Source organism: Oryzias latipes, chromosome 11 (genome assembly GCF_053564925.1).
Source record: "Oryzias latipes strain Hd-rR chromosome 11, Olatipes_Hd-rR_3.1".
Classification (NCBI taxonomy): Eukaryota; Metazoa; Chordata; class Actinopteri; order Beloniformes; family Adrianichthyidae; genus Oryzias; species Oryzias latipes.
Genome location: NC_136247.1, coordinates 14053700 through 14064416, shown reverse-complemented (window position 1 = coordinate 14064416; position 10717 = coordinate 14053700). Strand labels below are relative to the sequence as shown.

Below are 10717 nucleotides of genomic sequence, written 5' to 3'. Positions count from 1 at the left end.
GGAGAAGTCAGGCTGATGTCCACTAAAGTGCTGTTTAAAAAGACCTTTTGTCCAAATTAAGGATGATCACAGTGAAAATTTGGCTCAAAAACATTTGAACTTTCCGGAAATACCACACTAAACTCTCCTCGAGTACATCCAGCTGTGGACACTACAAGCTTTGAAACTGCAGAAATTTGGGGTGTTCCATCAAACCTGGTCTACAGTCACATTCTCTAATGAGGCTGGGATTCTCAACAGTATTAACATGTTTCTCCAACATGTCTCTGACTGCTCTTCATTTAGCTTTAGTGGACCAAGAATCCGGCTTCCTCCCACTGTCCAAAAACATGCTTCATAGGTGAATTGGCAACTCTAAATTGTCCATAGGTGTGAGTGTGAGAGTGCATGGGTGTGTGATTGTGGACGTTCTACCCTGCGACAGACTGGCGACCTGTCAAGGGCATCTCCTGCCTATGCCCAAGTAGCCGGGATAGGCTCCGGCAGCCCCGTGACCCCGAAAGGGACAAAGCGGTACAGAAAATGGATGGATGGATGGATGGACCAAGAATGAAAATACCACACAGTTTATTAATGTTTACCCTGTTACGACTGTGACTGTATTTAGTTGAGTTCTTTCTTTTTATTCTGTGTTGTGTGTGTGTTGTATTTGTGGTTCTTTGTGGGTGTGTGGGTGTGTGTATCTGTTTCTGATTACTTTCAGGTGTGGTGCTGGAAAGGGTTTGGCTTCCATTGGACCCAAGCTGATGGAGGCAGCCTCAAAAGCCCCGTGTGGACCTTCAGCCTGCGAGAGGGGAGCAATCCTGCAACCTGTCTCCACTGCAGTTTGGTGCTCGTCTCCACCTGTTTTGTAGTTTGTGTTGTCCTTTGTAGTTTTTGTGGTTTTGTGAAGTGAAGCTTGGGGATGAACTGCCATTTGCTTTCACACATATTTTCTCCTGTTTGTAGTGTTTTGTCATTGATTTCCATTTTCTTTCATTCACAGGAAAGATTTCAGTTAGGTGGGGTTTTGTTTGTTATTTTGGCCTTGGTTCACCCTGAAGCCTTTTTGCTTCACCTTTAAGTTATTATTGTCTGGTATTTATTAATTTGTAAAGAAATGTGTTATTTTGTGGAGACAATCTTTTGGTGTTTTGTTATTAATTTAAGTCAGGGCAAAAACTTGACTTTTATGTTATGCTCCTCTAGGCCCCCTAGACAACAAACAACCATTTTCTGAAAAACCTCAGATATACATTGGTATATGTGGTTTTTTTTATTTTCTGTTCTGTATTTAGTAGGTGTGTAACTATTAGTCGATTAATCAAGTTACATTCCAAATTGAAAAAACCTTTACCATAAAAAAATTGTTTCAATAAAACAAATTGATATGGATCTTGGAAAACACCATTTGAATTGAGGTTTATTTTGCTATAGCGTAAAAACAGTGGACAACACACATGTGATGGCAGCAAAAAAACGATCAAGCCGTCATCAGTCCAATTTGTGGAAACACTAAATGTTGCAGACGTGACCATACACTTTGGTAGAATGTTCTAATAATATCCGTTTGTATTATTTTCATGTGGAAAAAAACAATTGGCTGAACTTGATGAAACTAAAAATGTGAGTGGATTTGCCATCAATTCTTTTTTACTTATTTGTACACATTTAATTTATACTTCATTATTTTACAAGCAATTCAAAGAATCTGGAAAACTCCACCTGCGCCTGTTCAGTACCAGGTATTTATCTCTGAGTCACACTGGTTGAAGCTTTGGAAAAACATGTCCTGTATGGATTTTAGGTCAGTGAATCAGATCGTGTCAGATTGTTCCAAATGAACCAATATTGTACGATGAATCGTACCGTCAGCCACAAATTATGATATGAATCGAATCATTAAAATAAATGGTTACACCCTTCATATTTAGTGTTCTTCGTCTAGCTGCGTGTTCCCTGTTATTCTCCTGTACCTGACTGCTATATGTCACTGCAGCAAGCTGGGGTTACTGTAACTGAGCTAGTTTAAACAGAATGTCAGAATGCAAGAGCGTGTGTGTTGGTTCTGTGTATGCGTGTGTGCGTGTAAGAGAGCGCTCCTGGTAATCCTGAGACACCCGGTGAGCGGCAGTGTTTATTTTTGGGTCAGTGACGGTGTGTCAATGGCCGCAGATGCATCGGACAGGAAGGCTCTGAGATACAAGCAGACCCTGGTTAGTGTTCCTCTTGTTTCTTCGCCTTTCTCTATGTTTACTACCCCAAAGGCTGCATGCCAGGCCTCGTCTGACACATTTTCGTCAATGCCTATGTGTCTGTTGTGGTTTTGCCTAACTTTTCACCCACCTGTGTTGGAAACCGCCACTGTCACACTTCGAAAAGTGTCTTAAAGAACCGTGTCTGCGTCAGGTTTGTGGTCACCTTTTACCTAATATGTAACATCAGGGTCATACACACAGTCCGGCAACAGGTGCTGAGATTTTCTTAACTCCTGAACTTGACATGCACATGCACAATTTGCACACACTTGTGCATGTGACACTTTTTGAGAGCGTCTCACCCTTTCTTACTCTTACTCTAAACACCTTTTTGGAAGCCTCTTCTAACTCTTTTCATGAGATCTTCACATTTTTTTGCCGCCAAAATGTAGAGACTTGTTTACACAGTTTCGTAGCTCTCTGTGCTCGCATTTGTGTGTTCTGTGTGCGTTCTTTAGAAGAGAAACCTGATCGTGCTCCTGCAGCAGATTCTGTCCTCACCGGTGATGTATGTGAAGACAAAGTTATATGAGAAGGCCTCCACATCTGGAGCTTCTGCTTCATGGGTGCACAAACTATTTTGAATGAACTCCTGAGGGTCATCTGTTTGTGTTTTGCTCTGTTTTTGTCTGACACGCTCAGCTTTGTGTCTTTTATCACTTCACCAAATCAGCCTCACAGCTATGAGGGTGAACATCAGAAAAAGTATGCTAAAACAAAGATGGAGGTGATGACAGACATCAGAATTCTATTAAATTGTTTCAATCTGGGTTTGTTTTGTCAGCCACAACAAAGCGTCTACAAGTGTCTTAAATATCAAACATTTAGGAAGCCTCAAGTTCCTTTCTTTTTTAAATGTGTAAAAACCTTATCTAGCATATAGCAGGACAGATATCATAGATACTCTAGATCCGTTTTAGTTAAAAATGTAAAATGGAAGTTTATGTTTTAAAACAATGAAGGCAGCAGCTTGAATGCCTTTTTTTACACATTCTAACACCATTTACTCAATGTTTGGGAACTCACCCAGGTGACTCCAGTAAAAACGGATCAGGAGTGCTCATGTTTTCAGGGTGACACCCTCAAACACCTTCATTCCGTTTTGTGATCCAGCTTTTAAAATTAATATAACCTGAAAGTTTTCCTAATACATTGGAAATCACTGGAAATGACGATGAAACATCTCATTAACAGAAATTGAACCAAACTCAGATGTAACTGAAGCAAAAAATATATATTTTGTGTCTACAGAGCTGGAATTAGAAAACATTTAAAATTTGAAACAACAATGGTTTTCTTAATATTTTTAAAAGTACATTTAAACAAAATTGAAAACAGTGCATTTCTTTCATTATACATGTTTTTTCACTCTTTTTTATCAGTTAAACTCTTCTATTTCTCAATTTAGCTGTTAGTTTCATGTTCATTTTACAAACATGTCTTTTTCACTTTCACTTCTTTTCTTGTTACTTTCACCTTCTTTATGTCCTTCTATCTTACATTAAAGATGAGAAACCCTTTAATTGATCGATTCATGTGAAAACCTATCACTGGGCTGTCATTCATTATTACACTAAACTTTGATTTATACATTTCCTGGCTTCTTTTAGCTGTTTTTTTCTGGAGTGAAACTCCTTTTATGCTCCTGAAGCTAAGTAAGAAGCAAATAAAAATGAATTTTGATGCTTTAGTTCTCATCAGCACTGTCAATATCAAAACTGTCAATGTTGTGCCATCTCCCAGTTTATAGAATTTAATGATCATTTCAGATTTTCCATTTGTTTGTACCTGTTTTATAAACGTTTAATCAAGTTTAAAGTGTCCTCTTAAAAGCAGTTGTCATTTTAATGCCTTTTAAAGATTAAAACATGTTCTTTTTGCACTTTCTGCTGCAAATTGTCTAAAAAAACAAAGTTAGCGTGTATCTCTTGAAAATCCTTGGATGTTTCTTCTTTTAAAGTTGTATGGGCACTATGGCATTAATATGCTGGAGTGTGAAGGCCGATGTTCAGGAAGACTGCAGAGTTGTGGACGGCACAGAGTGTCAAGTCACCTCCGTGTGTGCTTTTTGGAGGCCGTGGTAACACCTCTGTTTACGCTGCGTGGCACGATAGCGGGATATAAACAGAGGTCTGCTCCCCTTTATTCACCTTTTATGTAATTATGGTGATCGCCCCTCCAACTGCTCCCTACCACAAAGACTTAGCAGCCATCCGGGGAATGCATGAAGCTAAATCCTTCTCTATTTTAAAAGACCTTTGTGTGCATACATCAAATGACACCCTCCAGTGACGAGCACAGACATTCATTCGTACACATGTTATACAGTAAAGCGGCACGTGAAGATCTGAAGGTCCTTCATTCATTGAAATGTTCCTGGAACGCAAACGTGATAAAAAAAGGTAAAACAAAGGTGGGCTCTTTTGGCCAATCATTTGATAAAAGGTCCATAAAATGTAAACATTCTTCTTCATGTTGATCAGCACAAAGGCCAAAAAGCCTGTTTAAGATACAACCATACGTTAATTTTTTTATTGTGAGGATTAAAAAAGAGTAAATCATGGCAGCTGCGGGAAATTGACAATTTTACTACTTTACATAATCATTAGACCTTGACATTGATAACAAATGGTTGCCATGGATTTTACAGTCTCAAAGGCTGCCACCTTGAATCAAAGTATGACCTTGCTGAATTGTAAGAACATATATAATTTCAAATGGAAAAAAATGCACTTTTATGTAAAAATAGAGGCTTAAGTGAGACAAAATGTAACTACTTTGATCCCAGAAAAATCATAGACCATTTATCAAATCAATTATGCAAACAAAAACTTTTTTTGCTTTTAAAATGTAATATCTGGGCTGCACGGTGGCGCAGTGGTTAGCGCCCCTGCCTCATAGCAAGAAGGCCCCCGGTTCAAGTCCCAGCTGGGGGACGTGAAAAACAGAACATCAGTGGGGGACCTTTCTGTGTGGAGTTTGCATGTACTCCCCATGCATGTGTGGGTTCTCTCCGGGGTCTCCGGCTTCCTCCCACCATCCAAAAAAATGCTTCATAGGTTAATTGGCAACTTTAAATTGACCATAGGTGTGAGTGCGGGAGTGAATGGGTGTGTGAGTGAGGACATTCTACCCTGCAACAAACTGGCGACTTGTTCAGGGTGTCCCCCCTGCCTTCGCCCACAAGTGGCCGGGATAGGCTCCGGCAGCCCCGTGACCCCGAAAGGGATAAAACGGTTAAGAAAATGAAAAAAAATGTAATATCTTAATTTCCTGTGCCAAGGTTGCTTTTTTTGTTCAGTCCAAAACACTATTTCTAATCATTTTTTTGAATAATCATTTTTTGATAAAAAAAACATTCTGAATAATAAATTTAGTCCTGTCAAATTTTGTAAATCAAAATTAAATCAGTATTTTGTAACACTGGTAAAGACACAAATTCATTTTTGATCAATAATTTAAAACATTTACAGCTGACTGGTTGCTATAGACTCTTTGTCATCATGGAGATTCCAGTTTGAATCAAAATGCTTCTTTACTAAACCTGTTGCTTTCATGTTGTCGCCTCAACAGTCTCACACAAAAACAGCAACAAGAAAAACATGTTCCTCGCATGATTTTGGCAATGTTATCTTGAGTCAAAATGTTACGCAATGAAAAACAACTCAAACTTACAACACAACAACATATAAAAGCCAAATCCAATTTATAGTTGCAATGGGAAATGAAAATTTAGTTTAGAGTAAAAGCACAAAATTGGAAAACATATTCATGAGTCCCAGACGTGCAAAATACTTTATGGTTGCTAAGGGCGTATTGTCATCATGGCAGCTGTGAGATAAAATGAAATACTTGGTCAAAAAAAAGTAATTTTGTATGCAGTAGTTTATTACTCAACACAGAAAACACTCTTCTATTTAACTGAAACTTTGTTTGAGGTCTCAGGCTTTCTGCAATGTTGGGCTCATTGGACCGAGCAAACTTTTTCATATATTTCGAATCACAAAACCACCTGACATTCCTTACACACTCACATACACAAAAAAGAAACACACAAATTAATGCAGGTATATCAATAAACATTTGTTTTAGGGTTTTGCAAACCAAATATGGCAACCTGTGCGGTCCTTATAAATGCAAAAATAAAGAGCAGCTCCTGTGATGAATCTCTGACTGGCACAGAAAAGATCCAATGTACTGTTTTCTATTGTTGGTTAAAGGCAAAGACAAACTTATAGACTTTGGGTGGCCAAGGCCCAAATAAAGCAAAGCAAGGAGACGATGTAATTTTGAGGATACTGTTCTTGGTAACGCAATAAAATTATATCAGCATTTAAACTTCTCCTTGTGCTTTAAAATGTAACCTTTCAGTGAATAATTAATTTATTTGATTAAGTCATACAATACAAATATTTTCTATTTCTTTTCCCTAATCTTCAACAAAAATGTGCTTTTGTGTTTATCTGAAATCCAACCTGAAACAGAGCAAATCATTTACATTTTTGGAAACATATCCATCTATTTTTCTCTTGGAATAGTTGATAAGTTCACTTTGAATATGGAAGGTAAAATGTGTCGTTGTTTTAAAACACTAAAGGACTAAACTAACTTTCCATAGTTTGGTCAATCTATAAGGATAATGAAAAGGAGTTTTTAAAAAAATATCATTTTTTTCTGATTTTAAATGTTGTCTCCAAAGATTTTAGATAAACCATTAACTAACTGACACAATAACATTGTTTGGGACATTTTATGTTAAAAAACTGAGATATTTTGTAGCTTAATGAAGCTTCTATGATTTTGTCTGCCTGAGAAAAGTTATTGAGAGACCAAACTGCGACAAAAATATTGTGCAAAAGAAGGCGAGACATGGAGGAACTGAGAAACACGAGGAAGCTCTGAAAGGTATCCTGATGGTGAGGGAAGTCTGATGAGGAATATTGGATCACACGGCTGCTAAGTTTAGAGTCGAGTAGAGTTTCAGCCGTACGCAGAGTGTGAGAGGAAGAAAGGATCAGGAGTAAACTGCAATGAAGGGCAAGAGTGGACGGGTTCAAGAGAGTAGCACACATTAGAGTTTCACCAGTCCAAGAGACAAACAAGAAGAAGGTGGGCCAGGGCGACACATGGAGATTGCTTGATCTGCAGGCTGCATTTGGATGAATCTGTGATGGAATTTTAGATTATAAAACTAAGAAAACCAGAGAGCACAATGAAACTCAATCTAATCCAATCACCTAATCAAAATATTTTAATTTAAAAACAAACCAAGTGCTCTATTGCCTTTTTTTGTTTTTTTTTTTGGAAAAAAGCTCCAGAATGTGATCATAATACATAAAATGGCTGAGCTCTACTGCTGAGTTTATAAGCCTGTAAGTACTGTTTTCAAAGGCGTAATGGCGGATTCTTAAACACTGTCTTTGTGGTGCATCAATGCTTAGAAATTCCTTATATTACAGATTAAAGCACCCCCAAACCGAAATTAGTATAAACCTGGTCAGTTCTTTAATAAACCACTACGAGGCTTGTTTCACAAGCAAGTCAGTCTTCATTCATTCCAAGACAAAGTAAATGTCTTTATCTGAAATGGTTTCTCTCATTGACTGTATATGAGAACTGGACAGGGTGACCCCCCCCCCCCCCCCCCCATTGACTCCTCCCCCCTCACGTTCCAAAAAAGAAATACCCGCTTACTTCTAGAAGCCAAAATCCCACAGACATCCATTAAGAAATAAACAGGCACTACTCGCACATTACAGTTGTCAGAGTAACCATTCTTGTTCTGGTACCTTTGTTTTGGCCCATTTCTTGCTAAATTCATTTTTAATGTTTTTTTTGTCTGTATTGCAAGTTGTTAGAATCTTAAACTGACCAATCAGATGCCTTCATAAACGTATGTGTTGCCTGCTGGCAGCCACGTCAAATGTTTAAAATGTTTTGCGCCAAAACCGTGAATAAATGACGACTGAATTGACTGCATTTGGTGGAATATTTTGTGAAATATTTTGTTCGCTTGGTAAACTAGTGTAGAGCAGGGCTTGTGGAAATGAGCTGAGTAAAGTAATTGGTTCCATCACATCCCTCAAGTGGACTGATAGGTGGTGACAGTGGATGCAGTTGGTGTTTAATCAACTCTTTGTTTTATTGTGCATCCTCCTGCTGGTAGCCGCCATTGGATGTTCTGTGGTTCTGGAAGGATGGACATGCTCTGTAGCTAAACAATCAGCAGACCATCACCCCACCATCAGCAACCTGAACCACTGATGCAATGCAGAATGGATTCATGCCTTTTTGGTCATGGTCATGATCTGACATGACAATGTTTTTCTAACCTTCTTCCTTATTGTGAGCCCCTCCAGCTTGTGGTTCCGACCTTCAGTGTTAGTACCAACTTCGACGGTTGACATGTTTTTCATTTCTGTGTTTTTTGAATATCTTTAACTCATTTTTTTAAATCTAATATCTATTCTGAAGCCTCAGAATATGTTAAGCTGCATCACAAAAAGCAAATAAAATCCAACAAAAATAAAAACATAAGCTTAGCTTTAAACATAAGACAGCTGACAGAAGTAAACAAATACAAGCTCAATGATTAATCTCTCATAGCCGTATAAGCAATGTGTTGTTTGTGTCGACTGACTTCCTGCCGAGTCAAAGCAGCTGCGGCTTTCATTGTTTCTCGGTCTGGAGGTGGGCAGTTGCAGCTCACAGTGCTTTTCTGCTGCTCATGTTTCACTCTGCAACGACTGGCATCTCTGCACACGAGCACAGCATCCTGACTGAAGCATCTGTGTGTGTTTGTGTGTGGGACACTGGCTCAAACCATTAATCCTTCAACCTGCCGGTCCACGAACCTGCTAAATCAGAAGCTGCTTCCTGAAGTGCTTTTGTCCACACCGCGGTTTCAATGCCAAGAAGGGGCATGAGCCACGAGCAAATGGTTTTGAGAGCCTGGGGGCGTTGACACGATTTACATAAAAGCTTTTATTTATTTTTTTTTCTGTTAAGAGAACATGTAATGCAATTTTTAGAACTTACATTTTTTCCCGGGATTATATTATTGCATATTTTGTGCCAAGTAATTTGAACCCCCCCCCAATGAGCATAATTATCAATGCAAATTCAAAATATGCTTTTGATTTCCTGAGGAGAAACAGAAAAATTGGCACAAAGAAAGATCACTAAGATCCACATTTCATTAGAATTAAACATTTGGGGTCATGGAACCTCATTGATCCATAACAGAGGTTCTGTTGATGGTCATGTACATCTTTGTGCATGTACGTACTCTTTGAACTGTGACTGTCATTGATCCATTTGCTCATTGGCTCACAGCTCTATGGGGAGTACCAGGAGCACCACGGGGCATCGGGGAGACGGGAGGCCACGAGGCTGCTGACTGAGAGACAGATCAAGAAACACGGCAGACACGACCACAGGAAGACACGCCACGCCCATCACAGCCACGGACATCAGCATGGCTATCACAGCAGGCAGCGGGCTAAACATAATGCCAACATGGACAACGACAACATCGATGAGCAACCGCCTGAAGAAGACTTCATCTTTTCCCTGAAGAAGAAGCGCTCCTACTCCAAATGCAGAGGTGAGAGCTGCTGAGGAAGGCAGTGAGGTGATGCTGTCTCACTCCCTTTTCTGTGATTGGCTCTGCTGTTTGGTTTGGACAGACTGCATAGCCCGGGTGCAACGGTTCCTTGTCACAAGGCTGGGGGAGGACTGGATTTTCCTGGTTCTGCTTGGGATCACAATGGCGCTGGTCAGCTGGACGATGGACTACGCCAGTGCGAAGAGTCTACAAGGTAAAACTATTCATTTGATCATAGAATGTCTCTGTTTCTTGACTTTATTTTCTCATGTTAATTTTCTTCAGCGTATAAATGGATCCATGGAGAGCTGAGGGGGAACATCCCCCTGCAGTACCTGGCCTGGGTCGCTTATCCTTTGATATTTGTTCTGTTCGCCTCCCTTTTTTGTCACCTGGTTTCTCCTCAAGCTATAGGTCAGTACCAGCTACTTTTTGTCTCTATCCAGACATGCCATCAATCAAGCAAACTTCTCTTGTTTCCTTATTTAGCATCCTGTGGGTTTGATGTGATGACACCTAAAGGAGATCAATTGCTCCTTATCATTGCTTTGCTTCATTTGGTTTCATACTTCACCACTTTTGCTCCTTCATCCCACCAAGATGGATAATATATATAATTTATTTGAATGTACAAAAGTCTGAGCTGGTTGACACATCATTCATCACCAGGCCAATAGGAAGTGCTGCACTTTTTTCGTAAATGTTCATTTTTCTGTCATGACTGCTTTGATGAGATTACATGACCTGAGGCCATTTTTCTTTTTTAGAATTTTTTACTAGTAGAACAGGATTCAGCTCCATAAACCAACACCATCACACTATCACCACCTTGTTTGACAATAGCTCTGATGTTCTTTAATGAAGTTTAGTTGTA

At 39.3% G+C, this 10717-nt stretch overlaps 1 protein-coding gene across 2 annotated transcripts in view; it reads left to right on the top strand.

The window, feature by feature from the left end:
- The first annotated feature begins 1972 nt into the window (after window positions 1-1972).
- Window positions 1973-10717, top strand: part of LOC101174115 (chloride channel protein 1) — a 31210-nt gene continuing 22465 nt past the window's right edge. Inside the window, exons 1-4 of one of the 2 annotated variants that reach the window (XR_013658868.1) lie at window positions 1973-2195; window positions 9573-9843; window positions 9926-10057; window positions 10129-10257. Coding sequence is in view for 1 of the 2 variants with exons in the window: in XM_011480979.4 (XP_011479281.3) it covers window positions 2025-2195; window positions 9573-9843; window positions 9926-10057; window positions 10129-10257 (703 nt within the window). In the remaining variant the exon portion in view is untranslated. The remainder of the gene's footprint in view (window positions 2196-9572; window positions 9844-9925; window positions 10058-10128; window positions 10258-10717) is intronic. The other variant, XM_011480979.4, reaches the window with a different exon arrangement.